This window comes from Megalobrama amblycephala, linkage group LG23, assembly GCF_018812025.1.
Source record: "Megalobrama amblycephala isolate DHTTF-2021 linkage group LG23, ASM1881202v1, whole genome shotgun sequence".
Lineage (NCBI taxonomy): Eukaryota > Metazoa > Chordata > Actinopteri > Cypriniformes > Xenocyprididae > Megalobrama > Megalobrama amblycephala.
Window position 1 is genome coordinate 11,584,244 of NC_063066.1, and position 16,799 is coordinate 11,601,042.

At 36.6% G+C, this 16,799-nt stretch overlaps 4 protein-coding genes across 5 annotated transcripts; 2 read left to right on the forward strand and 2 right to left on the reverse strand.

Moving 5' to 3' along the window:
* Positions 1-1,795: 1,795 nt before the first annotated feature.
* Positions 1,796-4,512, reverse strand: lsm11 (LSM11, U7 small nuclear RNA associated). Its single transcript, XM_048175727.1, has 4 exons — positions 4,004-4,512; positions 2,795-2,934; positions 2,612-2,695; positions 1,796-2,413 (listed from the first exon to the last, which is right to left on the reverse strand). Exons 1-4 carry the CDS (start codon positions 4,455-4,457, stop codon positions 2,102-2,104), a joined length of 990 nt encoding a protein of 329 aa, XP_048031684.1. The 5' UTR covers positions 4,458-4,512; the 3' UTR covers positions 1,796-2,101.
* A 1,213-nt stretch (positions 4,513-5,725) lies between these two features.
* On the forward strand, positions 5,726-9,240 carry zbtb3 (zinc finger and BTB domain containing 3). Its single transcript, XM_048176653.1, has 2 exons — positions 5,726-6,175; positions 6,334-9,240. The coding sequence occupies exon 2, from the start codon at positions 6,347-6,349 to the stop codon at positions 8,033-8,035; it is 1,689 nt and encodes a 562-aa protein (XP_048032610.1). The 5' UTR covers positions 5,726-6,175; positions 6,334-6,346; the 3' UTR covers positions 8,036-9,240.
* A 586-nt stretch (positions 9,241-9,826) lies between these two features.
* Positions 9,827-11,811, reverse strand: rnaseh2c (ribonuclease H2, subunit C). 2 transcript variants are annotated; one of them, XM_048176840.1, is made up of 6 exons: positions 11,710-11,811; positions 11,426-11,582; positions 10,571-10,724; positions 10,376-10,488; positions 10,165-10,284; positions 9,827-10,051 (listed from the first exon to the last, which is right to left on the reverse strand). In XM_048176840.1, exons 3-6 carry the CDS (start codon positions 10,722-10,724, stop codon positions 10,028-10,030), a joined length of 411 nt encoding a protein of 136 aa, XP_048032797.1. In that variant the 5' UTR covers positions 11,426-11,582; positions 11,710-11,811; the 3' UTR covers positions 9,827-10,027. The 2 variants fall into 2 exon arrangements, with proteins under 2 accessions (XP_048032797.1, XP_048032798.1); XM_048176841.1 differs by lacking the exons at positions 11,426-11,582; positions 11,710-11,811 and adding an exon at positions 11,298-11,420.
* Positions 11,777-14,205, forward strand: trmt12 (tRNA methyltransferase 12 homolog). The gene is made up of 7 exons (XM_048176839.1): positions 11,777-11,985; positions 12,241-12,409; positions 12,488-12,683; positions 12,841-12,991; positions 13,081-13,190; positions 13,271-13,428; positions 13,644-14,205. The coding sequence occupies exons 1-7, from the start codon at positions 11,924-11,926 to the stop codon at positions 14,019-14,021; spliced, it is 1,224 nt and encodes a 407-aa protein (XP_048032796.1). The 5' UTR covers positions 11,777-11,923; the 3' UTR covers positions 14,022-14,205.
* Positions 14,206-16,799: the final 2,594 nt, after the last annotated feature.

Here is a 16,799-nt window from a genome sequence, read left to right on the forward strand (position 1 = left end):
TTTTCATTGTGATCCTTGTTTTTATCTCCTCTAATCAATTGCATGTCTTAAAAATAGTCTGTTCTTAGAGTTCTCCTAGGACCTGACTTCAAATGTTAACTTTGCATGCATTAATAGGATGAAAGCAGTACAGCCACATGTCCCATTTTCACTGGGTCCTTTGCCAGTGAACTTTTTAATTGGCGTAAAATTAATAAGTCACATTTGACTACTAAGGAACTTGAGCTTAATGTAGGAAAAGGAAACTGCTACAGTTCCAGTGTCTTATGTATACGTTTTTAAATGCTTAGTGCTGAATGATTCTGGATCCTACCATTATTTTCTATATGTAACCTTACTTCAGAGTAGGGGTTGAACGACTTCAGATTCAGATTTTTTAAAGTCAACATTTATGTGATTAAATTCGAGTCGACTAGTCGATGATGACGTCATTAATGAACAAATATGGAGCCGTTCACACAGAGCATTTTTCCATTCCAATGCGCTATTTTCCATTGTTTTTCTATGTAAATACATGCTAGACGGATGTGTTTTTTTGCAGCATCTCGCGCATGACACTGCATTCTAAAAACGTGACGTAATAATTTGAGCAGCTGTTTTGAGCGTTTGATTTATAATGTGATCAATTTGAGCATTCGATTTTTCATTTTAATTTTGGTAGGAAAAAAACTTCCATACTAAAGTTCAAATCAGTTCAACTTTTTAAAAAAACGCATCTCGAGACCTTACATTTTCTCCCTATTCCACTGCCAGAGTTTGGCGTTTTTGAAAGCAAAAATGCATTCTATGAACGAGCTGAGACTGAATAATGGTTGCCTTGTGCACAGCTATGGCATATGACAGCGCTGCCCACAAGCCTATTGTCCTACATACGTTTATTTTTATCAGATCGTTTGTCTTTGGGTTGTTATTTTTCCTCAACAGATTTCTGCTTGTTTTAAATCAGGTACAGGTAAAGGTGGACTTCAAAGATTTTTTTTTATCCTGTTGTGCCTCCGTTGGCCATGATCAGCGATTAGTCGACGTCATGCTTAAAGCATCATGGAAGAGCGTTAGTCGACTAGTCGATTAGTCTGTGCAACCCCTACTTCAGAATAGTTACTCTATTTACTTTCATCTGAACACGTGTTCTCCTAGCCAAATTGTTGGACTTTTCCTCATAAATATAGAGTGGTTAAAGATACTGATTTTCATGGTTAAGCAAGCCTGCGAATGACAATTAACATTTCTACTATTGAAAGTAGCCTATACTATTAAGTTGGGGAAATTAATTATTTCCTAAGATTTCTAAATTCTTGAGGATGAATACAACTAGAGCAATTCGAACAGCAGTTACTGTTTAAACCATAAGTGTCTGTATTGTAACCATGATTAGTTGTATTAAGAAATATAGAACAAGTGTTATAAGCATAAAATTACATAAATCATTTTAAATGGACATGTGACTGAGTAAATCACAAGGAACTCTAAGATTTTAATAGTGAATAGAAAGCGTTTTTATATTTCATGTGAGTAATGTGGGTAAGGCTAAGGGAAAATAGCATTCAAGCATGTCAAGACAAAAAGCCTTGAGTGCCACATGCAATTTCCAACCTCAAAAAGCTCAATTAACCCATTTGTACTATTTTATGAAATCCTTGGAGAAATCCAACTGCAATTTTTTTTTACACTAAAAGAGATAAACGTCTAATAGAATAGTCTTTGACATGAAAATAAGTGTGTGTTGATGGGCCATAGAGTTTTAGTGGGATTGATAGATTACTTTCATTTTACACAGCAGTGAAGAGAATATCAGTAATGATTTGTTAAATATTTTTCCATTTCCCCCTTGATAATTATTAAAATATATAACAAAAATAAGCCCGTGCAATCAATGTCCACACTTACAATGTATCAGTGTCTTACTTCCCCCTAGTGGTCATTCAAAGCAAAAACAAACAGTGTGTATTGAGGATGAGATAAAAAAAAAAGAGTTTTTAACTCTACATTTAACATATTCATTTCGCCTGTTGATATACATATCAATATGATACACTCATATTACAAACCTTTTCAGGGAGACTTCCAAAAAAAGTAAACTAATATTTCATAAGGACAATATTTAGTCCTGTTGTATGTTTACAAGAAGAACGTTTTCTCCTCGTATAAATAGCTGATTGACATGGCGTGTGTGCACTCTTCCATACTTCACTTGAGGCTTGCTTTCAGATTTCTGTGTCACTTTTGATGCACTCTTGTCTTTCTCAGAGAGTTCGGATCTTTCCTGGGTATGTTTGGGGTCGGTTCTCCTACCGGTTCGGTCTCTGAGTTGAGATGAACTACTGTATGGGTCTGACTTTAAGAGGTTATCTCCTCCTTTCCTCTCAACCGCACTGAGGGCCACAGTCTCTTGAACTTTCAGTTTTTCAAATAGCTGTAATAGAAAATTAAATTAGATTTATTAACAATATAATTATATTGAAGAATATATATATATATAAAAAATACCAGCAAAAATATTAAATTCTTCAGTATAAACCAGTTTCTTTTTCTATTAACTAATATTTTTATCAAGATTTGATGTGGTTATTTGTACTATTTAGGTGTATATTAAAACATTCAAATGAATTACCCTTGTGACAGTAAGTGCTTTCTCATGATAAAGAGCTTGTCCCCAAAGAGGCTCCCTGTACGTTTCATCCACATCCACCATTGCCTGCCACCAAAAGAATCAGGAGGATAAAAAATAAATAAAAAAAAGGGACAAACATTTATTAGTAATGATAATAATAAGTAAAGATGCCTTAATACTTACCAGGTTCCAGAACTTATCGAATGCCACCACAAAGCCAGAACACACTCCCCGAAGCCCTTTAAAGGTCCGAATGTGAACTTTGACTCTGATTTTCTCCTGGACGCACCTATTGAGCTCTCCCAATGGACTGCCTTTATGCACTGCAAAGACAGACACAACCTAGTGAGCTAACCAGGGTTCCCACTCTTTCATGAACACCAGATTCAAGGACTTTTTAAAGCACCGTTTATTTTATATCAAGCACCTATCAAATTAACATCACATATGGAGCATCATAAAAGACCTCTTACAATACTTAACATTTTATCCTCCTATTGCATTTGCATCCATTTTAACCCGGAAGAGGCACAGAATCATTTGTACATTAATTTTGAAAATAAATTAAAACCGTTTGCAGCTTTCTTATCCCTAATGTTAACAATTATTCCATACTAGTTTTGGTTTTCATTTTTTATGAATCATTACTTGAGTAAAAACATTATAATAAAGAGAGAATATTATAAAAATACATTTTGCAATTGAGTGAAAAAAAAAAGTATTATCTTGATCGTAATTGTGGCTTAAAGTCAGAATATATACAATATATTATAGATATAAGCTTGCAATTCTGAGAAAAGAAAGTCAGAGAGATATAAATGAGCACTTCTGAGGAAAAAAAAATCAGAATTGCAATTTATATATCACAATTCTGACTTTATAAGACAATTGTGGCTTTATAATCACGCAATTTTTACTTTTTAAAGGGTTAGTTCACTCAAAAATGAAAATCCTGTCATCATCGTTTGTTCCAAACCTGTTTGAATTTCATTGTTCTGCAGAACACAAAGAAAGATCTGGACGAATGTCAGTAACCAAACAGATTTGACTAACAGTTACCATAGTAATTATTTTTCCTACTATGGTAGTCAATGGAGGGGCGATATCTGTTTGGTTCCAAAACAAATATACTAGGACTAAGAGGGGCGTGTTATAATTTTCACAAAATGTATTTGAAATTTAATTCAAGCACTTTCAAGGACCAATATTTGTTTTCAAGTACTTTCCAGGCCTTGAATTCATGTGTTTGAAATCCAAGTACTTTCAAGGCTCGTGGGAACCCTGGCTAACGTCACCTCACCTACACAGAACCGCCCTACAGTACTTTTTGTTGTGAACCCACAGTTCAGTGTTTGCTATCTTGTGACATATACAGTAAAGAGAGAAACATACGTGGCATTCTGGTAAGCACATTTTTGGCCGCTTTTCGCTGTCGAGGCGGTCGTTTGACTCCGCTTCCCTCTCCCTCCTCCTCCTCAACCGGGTTGTTCACCATGAGTTTCTTCAGCCTCTCTATCCTCTCCGGGTCTGCTTTACCTTTTTGTGCTTTTCGGAGTCTTTTCTCCACATTTTCGGGTTTCGCTCGGCCTCGACCGCCTTTCATAAAGCTCTCATATTCTGCGATGTTATTAAAACACTTGATATTGGGGTAAGGCAGTGGCACTTGTGGGGAATATAGAGCGAGTAAGGGGTCAAACTTATCCGAACTGATGTCCAACTTAGTTTTGATATCATCTTCGTCAGTCTCTGGTTTTTGGTCGGAAGTCTCGGTAGGGATTTGCTGGTCAGATGTTTGGGAAGGTGCTGAACATCGCCCACTTTCCGACTCTCTCTCACTCTCCTCCATTTTTGAATGAGCCGCAGACTGTGCGGAGAATCATGGGTAACTTTTCAGTGTGTGAAGCCACTGATGAAAACCAGCGATGACGTCAAATTTACCAGAGCCGCTGAAAAATTAGGCTACGTTTACTACTACTACTACTACTACTACTACTACTACTAAAGTAGGCTACGTTTACTAAAATAAATAATTAAATAATAATAAAAAAATAATAAAAAAGTAGGCTACGTTTACTAATAGGAAACATTACGTTGTTAGTAAAATGTTTTTACTATTGGTAAAAGGGTTATTATAGTTAAAACTAAAACCATTAAATACTTTAAATAGTTACTTTAAATAAAATAAACGTTACCATAAAATAAAACAATACAAAATATTAAACTAGTTTTATTTCAGCAAGTTGCCAAGTCAAAATTTGTCATTTTCATTTAGTTTACCTTTGTACTAAATAACTAAAACTGAAATAAAAATGAATAAAATATATAGACATTTTAAAAAAATGGTTACGTTTACTAAAATAATAATAATAATAATAAATAAATAAATAAATAAATAAGGTAGGCTACGTTTACTAATAGGAAACATTACGTTGTTAGTAAAATGTTTTTACTATTGGTAAAAGGGTTATTATAGTTAAAACTAAAACCATTAAATAATTTTGTTACTTTAAATAAAATAAAACAATAAAAATATTAAACTAGTTTTATTTCAGCAAGTTGCCAAGTCAAAATTTGTCATTTTCATTTAGTTTACCTATGTACTAAATAACTAAAACTGAAATAAAAATGAATAAAATATATAGACATGTAAAAAAACAAACATATAAAATAACTAATAAAATGACTAAAACTGTAACTGTAAATATAAAATTAAAAATTAATTCAAAATATGAATAGAAACTATAATAGAAATTTAATGAATCTAAAATAACTTTTATAAATAATAGAAAATAAAATTTCTGTTTAACAAATGACTAAATAGCTAAATTGAAGTTAATAGGCCTAATACTTATAATGATTTATTAATTGTTTTCATTATTTGTATTCTTAGTCCTATAATTTATTTAAATTTTATTTCTATTTCCTTGTCTATGTATGTACTCTGAGCTCCCACAACGAATGGCGAATAAAGCTCATCTGATTAATAGTAATAATAACAATAAAAAAAGATAATGTTAAACATCATGTTAATTTAACCTATGTTTTATTTTACATTACAAGTTTCTTTGCTGCTGCTTCCGCTTTCCTCTTCCTCCCCGTCAGTAGGTGGCAGAGCACACTTGTACATACAAACTGAACATACTACACGTAGAAGTGTGTGTTCGTGATGTATTGTCCTAAAGGAAAACATTTCCGTATCGCGTATACGTTTTAAAAATCCACACATTAGTCCTCACTTACAGAGAATCAATAAACCACTGGTTGCCCTCTTGGCTAGAAGATATTTTAAGGATATGTGGCACGCTTCCGATATTATGTTACGGTGCTTCGGAGAAGGTTTGCTTTACTAACCCATAATAGAAAGATGTGTGAAGAATACTCGAAGATAATGAATTAGTTTGTATTCAATCAGGATTGAAGTATATACATTTACTGGAATGGATTAGTGAGCAACTGGTGATGTCAAGAGAATGTCAGTGGATCAATAAAGCAAACATGATGGTGCTTCAAATGAGCAGATCTTAAAGTGGACGTGGGGATTTTGTCAGCACTCTGGACATCTCTGTAAGAAACACTTAATCTTAGCAAGAAGTAGATGCTAATATTGTGAATTATCATATTATTATAAATATAATTTATTGAAATATAGCCTGCACAAACTGTTTATTAACAATACAACACATCTTCTGGAGAATAACATTAATGAACACTATTTTTACTAGGTTGTCAGTAGAAATGGAGTTTCCAGGACATAGTCAGCAGCTCTTGGCCAGCCTGCGCTCTCAGCGTCTGCAAGGTTTCTTATGTGACTGCACTGTGCAGGTCGGCCAGACTCGTTTCGGAGCCCATCGTGCAGTTTTGGCCTCTTTCTCCCCTTTCTTCCATATGTTTTACTCAGATCAGTCAATGGGAAATACCAGCACAGTCAACGGAGGGCCACAGAGAGACACAGTCACTATTAATGGAGATATCGTGACCCCTCAAGCCTTCGGACTCCTTCTTGATTTCATGTATGAAGGAGTACTGCAATTAGCAACCCACCCCCCTCCTGAGGACGTGCTCGCTGCAGCCAGCTTCTTACATATGAATGATGTGGTGCGAGTTTGTAAGAGAAGACTTCAGGGTCGAGGATTGGCTGAGGCGGATAGCACAAGAGTAGAAGTCGGAGGAAATGAGTCTGCTAAACCTGGAGGGCCTGACGGCTCGCCTGGAGAAGACGTACCTGGTGCAGAAACAGGAAGAGATGGAGGACTAGCACATTGTCATCAGTCGAGTCAACAAATGTCACTTTATAGCGATACCAAGGCTGAAACACTAGCAGGGATGGCTAACCTCCTCACACAAAGCGTGGAGAGTTCAGAGATGGCGGACACTACCCAACCAGGAATGGACTCGCAACCAGCTGTTTCGAATTCTTGTGCAGGACCATCCACATATCATTCTTCACCTAGACCTGACAAAACAAGAATATCGGCACGGTCTGCTAGCCTTGAATCTGCTCTTTCAAGTCCGTGTAGTACGACAGAACTAATTCAGACAGAGACTCAACCTGTTGTAGCCACTGCCGTGGCTCTGAGCAGCGTGGACAACACCAGCCCTGCCCAAGAGCATGTTTTCATGCAGACTCAAACACTAAAACCCCAAGTTCAGAATAAAAGTACTGGAAATCCAGGGTCATCACAGGACATTCAGAGCCAAAATGAAAGGAGACATGAGAACACTTCGTCCAACACAAGTAGCATGCGAAATAAGCGTAAACCTTCGCGAAATTTTAGGGGAGGAAGTCTTTCGCGAAATTCAGGGGAGGAAAACGAAGAAAGCGTCGAAGTGAAAGTAGAGGCCATTGTGATTTCTGATGAAGAGTCTGAGGATCTAGATGAGACGGTGGACATGGATAATGGCCCAAGGATAAATGAAGATTTAGATGATGGGGATGATTATGATGACAGCAACCATGATGTCGAGGAGCTCACCGATACTCAATTTATACCGGCACACCCATTAATTCATCTTCCCCATCAAGAACCCCTTTCTTTCCCTCCTTCACCGCAAGGTCGAAATCCCTCTGCAAGCGAAAATGCCGGCTTGCAGTCGTCCCTTTTTCCTGCCAATTCCCAGCCAGAGCAACAGACCATGTACCTCGAGGATTTTCAGGACTCGCTTGGGAGTTACATGGAGGATGTGCCTACTTGTAACACTTGCGGAAAGACCTTTTCCTGTGCTTACACCCTGAGGAGACACGCCATTGTGCATACCAGGGAACGGCCGTATGAGTGCAGCTACTGTTACCGCAGTTACACACAGTCTGGAGACTTGTACAGGCACATCAGAAAGGCACATGATCACGGCCTGCCAGTCAAACGCAGCAGAGTTGAGTCAGATCCACCACCATCACCGCCCCCTCCTCATCCACCCCAAACGTAGCCATCGACAGTGGCACAATCTTCTTAACAGGTCATATAGAAAATTACTCAAAATCCTGCTTAAGGCTTTTGTAAATGTCACAAAATCATAAACTCTATACTCAAACGTCTATACATTTGTGGCTCATCCCTCAAAACAGCAAAAGCTTTGGAAGGGAATCCACTTGACTGCTTCCATGCCATATACAAACAGAACCAATATTACAAAAACAAGATTTTTGTTGTGAATTCACTAGTTATACATGTTCTTGATATTTTTAATGTTGCACAACCTGGTTTTAATATTCATTTGTAAAGTAAATTGTTTTTATAAAAAGATAAGTAAATTTGACTTGACTGAGAGTGGTTCCAGCACACAGGCCTAGTATATTGAAACCTTTTAATAGTTAATTGCCATTTAAAATGTTGTTTTTGGTACTGTTGATGTTATACAAAGAAATAAGCATTAAAGTGCCCCTATTATGCTTTTTCGAATATTACCTTTCAATTCCACTCTAACTTCCTGGTACATACTTATGTAACAATGTAAAATATTTTACATAATGCCAGCCTATGGTCTTAATTGGCTGCCCATGAACGACATCTATTCTGACTCGCCCTCAAACACTGTAGTAGCTGAGGTCTGGAAGAGTTTGGTTTGTGTTGGTGACACGTCGAAAAGACGCTGTTTAAACTTAAAATGGATGATGACTCGCACTGGAATTGATACAGAAAATCCGTCACCATTGTTCGTATCGCTGTATCAAGCGCTGAGGAAACCTCCAGAGCTAAAATTCAGATATGGTAATAAGCATTTCTGATACACACTGTAAGCGGTAAACCAATCACAACAGACTGGGCCGTCTGACCAATCAGAGTAAGCTTGCGGAAAGGAGGGGTTTAAAGAGACTGAATCTTCGAGCAAACCGTTTTCAGACCCTTTGAGAAATAAGTTGATGTACAATGTATATTATGAGAAAATTTAAGTGTTTTTTGAACTTGGATACATGTAAACCTGTTGTATGAGACCTTCGAAACAAAATTACAAACTGTTAAAATAGCATAATAGGGGCACTTTATGATCCATTAGAGCAGATAAATGACTATATCACTACAACAAAGAGTTTTGCCGTGTATGTGTTTTGTGCATTTTTGTGTGAGAATCAAAGATGGTGAAACATTTTTACAGGTACTATGAATTAAAACCAGCTTTCAGTGCTTTTGGGATCGGCCCATTTATTTGTTGTAAAATATGTTGAGAACTACATTACAATTCAAAGTTTGGGATCAGAAAAAAAATCTTTTCATTAAATTATTTTATTCATGATGGACACATTAAAATGCTCAAAAGTGACAGTAAAGACATTAATAATGTAACAAATTATTTCTATTTTAAATAAATTCTTTCCTTTTGAACTTTGTTCATTAAATAATCCTGAAAAAATGTATAATGTTTTCCACAAAAAACACAACTGTTTTCAACATTGATAGTAATACATTTTTCAATAATAAGCAGCAAATCAGCATATTAGAATAAATTCTGAAGGATCATGTGACACTGAAGACTGGAGTAATGGCTGCTGAATATTCAGCTTTGCTGTCACAGGAGTAAATTACATTTTAAAATAGAAATAGATTACTGTTTTTACTGTATTTTTGATCAATTAAATGCAGTCTTGGTGAGCAGAAACGTTAAAAAAAAATCTTACCGACCCCAAAATTTCGAACGGTATTGTATATCAAATCAAAACGTATCAGTTACTGATAAATAATGGACAAATATATGGCAAAAGTACAAGTTTGGACAAGGGAAAACAATAAAATAAGACTTTAATAGTTAGTCATATTAAATTGTGACATTCAAACTTCAATATCAGTTTGGTAAAAATGGTGCTCAATACCACAGCCCAGTGGGTTAGTTGTTCTGACTTCCAGAAAAAAACAATTTTCACATTTGTTTAACTGCAACAATATACTTAAGAAGCAGGTATCCACAATAAAACAATGTCCATTATTAGTTGTCTACTGGTCCGTGAATCTGCAGAAAGAGATATTGATTCTGAAGTTAATACTTAATTCAGTTGGGAGAAAATGTTTTTTAGTACATCAGATTCTAAATATGTAAATAAGTGGTTATCAAGAGCTACTCACCGCCTCTGCTAGCTGAGGCCATGCCATAGCCATTACAACTCCATCATCTGATGTGGGAGGCGTCTCCAAATTCCAGTATGTGAAATTATGGAACACTGAAGAAACTTTAACTATTCTGTCCTAAAAGAGAGAAAAAAAAAAAGAGAGAGTTAATATTGTTATTTAGAAATTCATATCTGTGAATTCCAAATAAATCTGCAGGTCAGGTCACCTCTTGATCAGACGCAGGCTTTTGGACCTCTTTCAGCACTAGTCCGGTGTATCCTTGTGGACAATTCAATTCCTGACCCTTCAGCCCCCGACCTCTGAATGACACAGTTGTTTCTGCAAAACACAATGTTATCATTATTGGGTGGAGAGCTTTAACGTGTTTTATTATTGAGTCATTCACTGGTATTTGACTAACCGTGTTTGCGCTCCTTCACAGTGGGATTAAAGTACTTGAAGACTTTAGCAGGTCCATCATGCTCTATTTCACAAGGTAACAGGTGGATCTGTGGTTTGTCAGCTTGTTTGAGGGAATCAAGCCGGATAGCTGTCACACAACTGTTTGCTGACATCTAGTAAAACAAGTTATGTTAGGCACAGGTGACTAGGATTGAACTTCCTTATATAAGAGAGACCAATCTATTGGCATCCAAGCCAATAGATTGGTGGCAATTGTTTTACAATGTACAACTTAGCTCACAATGAGTTTGAGAAACGCAGCTGGTTACAGTAAAACATTCATAAGTGGCTTTGTACATTTAAGAACAATAAAAACACACTTGCATACATTCGTCAGAAGAGACTTCAATTTATATAACGTTAATGTGTTAAATAAAACATTTATTTTATTATTGTAAGTTACCTAATATTTTACATTAGTTTAATTAACTGTTTTGTGTTTCATGCTTTGCTGAAATCCCTATTAAAAGCTGTTCAATGACAAGACGAGTGGCACCTTCCGTTATGCCTTTAACATTCCTATTTTGACTCATTTTTTTTCTTGAAATGGCAATACATTAAATGCCAGTGGAAGAACGATTACCTATTTATACATTTGTATTATTAAAAGAAGATTTGTAATATTTAGAGAATAGAGAATTAACGTTACAAAGTTGAATTTCAAAAAAAGATATTAGGTATCATACAATAAAATATCCTCAGATACAACGTTTGAAGAAAAAGCAGTGTATATCAATGTTATCTCTGTAAACTTATAAAATGGATATATAATTTCCTACATCTAGAACTTCTGAAGTAAATAACTTAACGTTACCTCGCTCGTTTTCTACACTGTTTATAAAGTGTCACATGGGAAAGCTGGGTTTACTGTGATTGGACGCGCTGTATTTCTTCGTCAACATGAGGATGTTTTTCGCGGTAAAATCCAAAGTATTCTGCCATCTACCGTTTCGCTGGTGTAAGATGATGAGCTTGGAAAAACAGTATTAATTAATAACTTTTACAAAAAGACAGTATTATTTCATAACTTTTAGAATTGCAATGCCCATGAAACACCCCGAGAGTAACATATATACACAACATAACTTTTTTACTAACCTCTGTTAAGTCACATCATATGCACTACAAGTGCAACACTCATAATGTTCCTACTAGGAACTCGCAACCAACTAGGAACGACATTTTTTGAAGGCGAATGTGTCTCCTTGATGTCTAGTATTTATCTTAGGTTAAATGCGGTTTTGATGGACCCTCTTTTTAGTTTAGTTGATAGTTACTTAGATAATAAATGTTGATGATTTTCTAATGCCTCATGTGGAAAATGGATGTAATTCCGTGTTTAAAAGTGCCGCAGCGTCATGCACAACTGTACAGGTAGGCTGCAAATAAATAGTTGGTTTTTATGGCATATTTTCCTTAACTAGCATTCTTGGTTTTCAAACATTAATGGTTTATACTGTAATTATCAAAATAAAGTGTTTCTTTATGCTTATATTGAAAAGTTCCATGAAACTACTATGTGAGTAAAATATAAGTGCCTGTCATTTTAAAACTAGTTATCTTGAATGGTTTTATACGTTTCTGTATCTATTTTGATATCTTGCTGATGTGTTAACATAAATTTTTCAGAAAATACCTACTGTCACAAGGTGTACTGGACCGCAAGTACTGTGCACAGAAACACTCAGATGAGACTGTAATCCTTCCAGTCGTAGCATCTGTTCTGGCACAGCTTGACCTGGTGGCACTAAAGGAACATGTTGCACAGGACAGCTTTTGTGAAATTGTTGATATCCAGGTAGGTAAGCACTTAAAAGAGATGTTTGCACCAAAGTCACTGAACATCTGAATGTCAGTATACCTGCTTTTTTTTTAGGCTCCTCCATTATCAAAGGAGAAAGTCAAATCTTTCCATAAGAGGCTTGCAGAGACCGCACAGTCCTTGCTGGTTTCTAAAGGGGAAACGTGGAGTGAGGATCTGGAGAGAGACATTCCTAGCCGATGGCAATGCCACGGAGATCTTGTACTGTTTAGTGAAGGCTGCTTCACTAATGCAATATGGAAAGAAATTGGTAGGTGATAATGAATCTCAGACCCTCTGTAGGTCCAGTTTTGTATGTAAAATAATTAGATTGTACATCCTTATAGTATATTTCATAGTAATTGACTAAAATGTCTGCTTACATGCAAAATATTTTCAAGTATGTTCTCACTTTTTATTTGTTTTAGGATCTGAATTCTGGACTGCAGTCGCCCTGACGCTGGGAGTCAAACGTTTAGCACAAATTAAAAAAATTTCCCATGATGGTTACCGCACACCTATAGTGACAATGCTTTTAGGAGACAGCAGCTATGTAACACACATCGATAACCACATTAGGTAACCCATAAGTTGCCATATTATAAGAAGAAATAAATCTCAGTTTATTAAACGAATATGAAAATAAATTAATCTGTCTGAAATTTCAGGTACGAGTTTGATGTCACCAAATGCATGTTCTCTTCTGGGAATATCACAGAGAAGCTCAGAATAGCCTCCTTTGACTGCATTGGAGAGACTGTGGTTGACTTATATGCAGGTAAAAGCAATGCAATGTGTTTACCATTTCAGAGTTGGAATGATTTTTATCACCCGACCATATTTTACTCCAATGTCCAGGGATTGGCTACTTCACTCTTCCATATCTGGTACATGCTAAGGCTGCGTATGTGCATGCCTGTGAATGGAACCCAGATGCAATAAAGGCTCTTCAAAGAAACCTACAGATCAACGGTGTGTCAGACCGCTGCACTATCCATCAAGGAGACAACAGACAGGTGAGGATAACAGCTTTTAGATACAAATGTGCTGATTGTCATTATCTTAAGTTCACCTACTAATATTTCAGATTTTATTATTTTTGTTGTGGGTTCATGGGTAACAGACAGCATATATTTTTCTGTTTATTTTCTGTCCATATCTGGAACTACAATAAATGCTGTTCCATGTATCTGGTCAGTTGAATAAATAAACATTTGCACATCCTTTTTAGCTTCCTTTGAGTGATCTTGCTGATCGTGTGAATTTGGGCCTCATACCAAGTTCAGAGGAGGGTTGGCCAGTGGCATGTCGTCTGCTAAAGAGAGGGACTGGAGGAATACTGCATATTCACCACAATGTCACAACACCTTTGCACCATAAACCACCTGAACATTCATCTGCTATAGATGTTAATAAAGGCTCTTCGAACCAGAGAGATATGCCAGTATGGACTGCCTGGGCTTCAGACACAGCCGGACGCATCTGTACACTCTTGTTAGACATCACTGGAAACGAATGGAAGACAAATATCAAGCATATTGAGCATGTCAAAACATACGCACCACATATCAGTCATGTAGTTCTGGACTTAGAATGTAAACCTCTCTGACAAACACATCTACTAATGTGTAAAGTTGTTTTTGTTTAGACCCTCTGTCTATAATTAGCTGGAGTCAATCTAACCCTCTGATTGATTTTTCCACATCTATTTGTTTTTTGATTGAAATGCAAAATGTTTTAAGTGTTTTGTAATCATTTTAAATAAATAATAATAAAAAAATATTAAAATCTGGTGACAGAGATTCATAATGTATCATCTAAGAACAACAACAATTATTTTACAAGACACCTTCAATGTTTATTTTATTTACTGATATATTAAATTTCCCCAATACCAACAAATTATTGTGTAATATACGCTACCTAGCAGTTTTGGGTCGGTAATATTTTTTTAAATGTTAAATTAAGTCTAAAAGGCTGCATTGGTTTTTACTGAATACAGTAAAAAATTGTGTGAAATGTTTTCTATTTTAATATATTGTTAAAATGTAATTTTTTTTTGGTGTGACGGCAAAGCTGAATTTACAGCAGCCATTACTCCAGTCTTCAGTGTCACTCCATACTTTGGAAATCATTTCTTAAAGGTGCTAAAGAGGATGTTTTGTTTTATACATTTTTGCAATAATACTTGAAACTGTCTTTACTAACTGATAAAAGACTATTTATTAGGTGCACTGAAAGGAATAATATTAATATACATCATCTCTGCACGAGGTAGGGTCTTAAAAACATCAGCCAATCGTTTACGCGATCATCACGTAAACAATTGGCCCTCTGGCTTGTCAATCACTGCCGTGACGTTCCTTGTGAGAGACGTGCGCGGATTGGCCCTCTGGCTTGTCAATCACTGCCACGACGTTCCTTGTGAGAGACGAGCGCGGCTGTGCGCTCCAGTAACTTTCCACACTCCACAGGCGCTGCATGCAATGTTTTTGTCAGGAGACAGGAGTAACAACTGCAGATTATGAGTTACCTGCAGTGAGTCCGACATAATGAATCCACTAACACAACACAGCGAATGCCGGTGGTAAACACTCGTGTTCCAAATACTCGTGCACGAGTTTTGGGAGGTGTTCCTTTGAAATGAGCTGTGAAGGAGGGGGGTTGTTCTTACGCATGCGCTCATTTCAAAAACTCAGTAACAGTCTTTGGTTTCTCAGTCGACGAAAAAATCCTCTCTATCACCTTTAAGTAACATTTCTTACTATTATCAGTGTATATAACGGTTGTGCTGATTTTTTTCCCCCCTGGAAACCGTGATACATTTTCTTCAGGATTCTTTGATTAATATAAAGTTCAAAGGAACAGGATTTAAATGTTTTGTAACATTATAAGTGTTATTTTATTAAGTGAGTAATGTCTGGTCCCTGATCAACCAATCACAATGAAGAGACAACCCCAAACTTAAAGGGTTAGTTCACTCAAAAATGAAATTTCTGCCATTAAAGGTGCTAAATAGGATGTTTTGTTTTATACATTTTTGCAATATTACTTGAAACTGTCTTTACTAACTGATAAAAGACTATTTATTAGGTGCACTGAAAGTAATAATATTAATATACATCATCTGTGCACGAGGTAGGGCCTTAAAAACATCAGCCAATCGTTTACGCGATCATCGCATAAACGATTGGCCCTCTGGCTTGTCAATCACTGCCGTGACGTTCCTTGTGAGAGACGAGCGCGGCTGCGCTCTCCATACTTTCCACACTCTACAGGCGCCGCATGCAACTGCAGATTATGAGTTACCTGCGGTGAGTCCGACATAATGAATCCACTAACACGACACAGCGAATGCCGGTGGTAAACACTCGTGTTCCAATACTCGTGCACGAATTTTGGGAGGCGTTCCTTTGAAATGAGCTGTGAAGGAGGGGGGCTGTTCTTACGCATGCGCTCATTTCAAAAACTCAGTAACAGTCTTTGGATTCTCAGTCGACGAAAAAATCCTCTCAATCACCTTTAAGTTCTCACCCTCTTGGACACAAATTAAAGGTCCCGTTCTTCGTGATCCCATGTTTCAAACTTTAGTTAGTGTGTAATGTTGTTGTTAGAGTATAAATAAAATCTGTAAAATTTTAAAGCTCAAAGTTCAATGCCAAGCGAGATATTTTATTTAACAGAAGTCGCCTACATCGAACGGCCAGTTTGGACTACATCCCTCTACTTCCTTCTTTAATGACGTCACTAAAACAGTTTTTTGACTAACCTCCGCCCACAGGAATACACAAGAGTTGCGTTTGTAGAGTGTGTTTGTCGCCATGTCGTCGAAACGCTGTTATTTTCATCCCGCAGTCCAATCACCGGGTCTGATTCCGGCTCAAATTGATAGGGTAAAATTAAAGACATGTTTACAATAACACTGAGCACATGCATCTCCACGTTATGGTAAGAGGCGTGACCTTTCCGGGCAAGGTTCACTAAGCTGCTGTCGAATCACAACACAGGAACCGCTGGCACAATCAGAACTCGTTACGTATTTCTGAAGGAGGGACTTCATAGAACAAGGAAGTCATCAGCCCGTTTTTATGACAGTGGAAACAGCGGTATACAGATAAGTAAATTATGTGAAAAATACTGTGTTTTTTTACACGCGAAACATGAACACATGTTATATTGCACACTATAAACACAATCAAAGCTTTAAAAAAACACGAAAAATGGGACCTTTAAGATATTTTTTATAGGCTATGATCAGAGGGTTTCTGAAGCACACATAGGCAGCAACGTCATTGCACCTTTTGAGGTCCAGAAAAGTAGTAAAGACATGGTTAAAATAGTCAACGTGACTACAGTGGTTCAGCCTTAATGTTATGAAGTTACGAGA

What these genes read in the sequence shown, in the direction of transcription:
- zbtb3 (XM_048176653.1), top strand. Translation starts at nt 6,347, where the DNA reads ATGGAGTTTCCAGGACATAGTCAGCAGCTCTTGGCCAGCCTGCGCTCT.
- rnaseh2c (XM_048176840.1), bottom strand. Translation starts at nt 10,724, where the DNA reads ATGTCAGCAAACAGTTGTGTGACAGCTATCCGGCTTGATTCCCTCAAA. An exon ending in AGCCTGCGTCTGATCAAGAG is followed by an intron (nt 10,285 to 10,375) that starts GTGACCTGACCT and finishes TCTCTCTTTTAG; the next exon opens with GACAGAATAGTTAAAGTTTC. An exon ending in GGCCTCAGCTAGCAGAGGCG is followed by an intron (nt 10,052 to 10,164) that starts GTGAGTAGCTCT and finishes CTCTTTCTGCAG; the next exon opens with ATTCACGGACCAGTAGACAA.
- trmt12 (XM_048176839.1), top strand. Translation starts at nt 11,924, where the DNA reads ATGTGGAAAATGGATGTAATTCCGTGTTTAAAAGTGCCGCAGCGTCAT. An exon ending in GTGAAATTGTTGATATCCAG is followed by an intron (nt 12,410 to 12,487) that starts GTAGGTAAGCAC and finishes CTTTTTTTTTAG; the next exon opens with GCTCCTCCATTATCAAAGGA. An exon ending in CACATCGATAACCACATTAG is followed by an intron (nt 12,992 to 13,080) that starts GTAACCCATAAG and finishes CTGAAATTTCAG; the next exon opens with GTACGAGTTTGATGTCACCA.
- lsm11 (XM_048175727.1), bottom strand. Translation starts at nt 4,457, where the DNA reads ATGGAGGAGAGTGAGAGAGAGTCGGAAAGTGGGCGATGTTCAGCACCT. An exon ending in TCGATAAGTTCTGGAACCTG is followed by an intron (nt 2,696 to 2,794) that starts GTAAGTATTAAG and finishes TTTTGGTGGCAG; the next exon opens with GCAATGGTGGATGTGGATGA. An exon ending in AAGCACTTACTGTCACAAGG is followed by an intron (nt 2,414 to 2,611) that starts GTAATTCATTTG and finishes TTTCTATTACAG; the next exon opens with CTATTTGAAAAACTGAAAGT.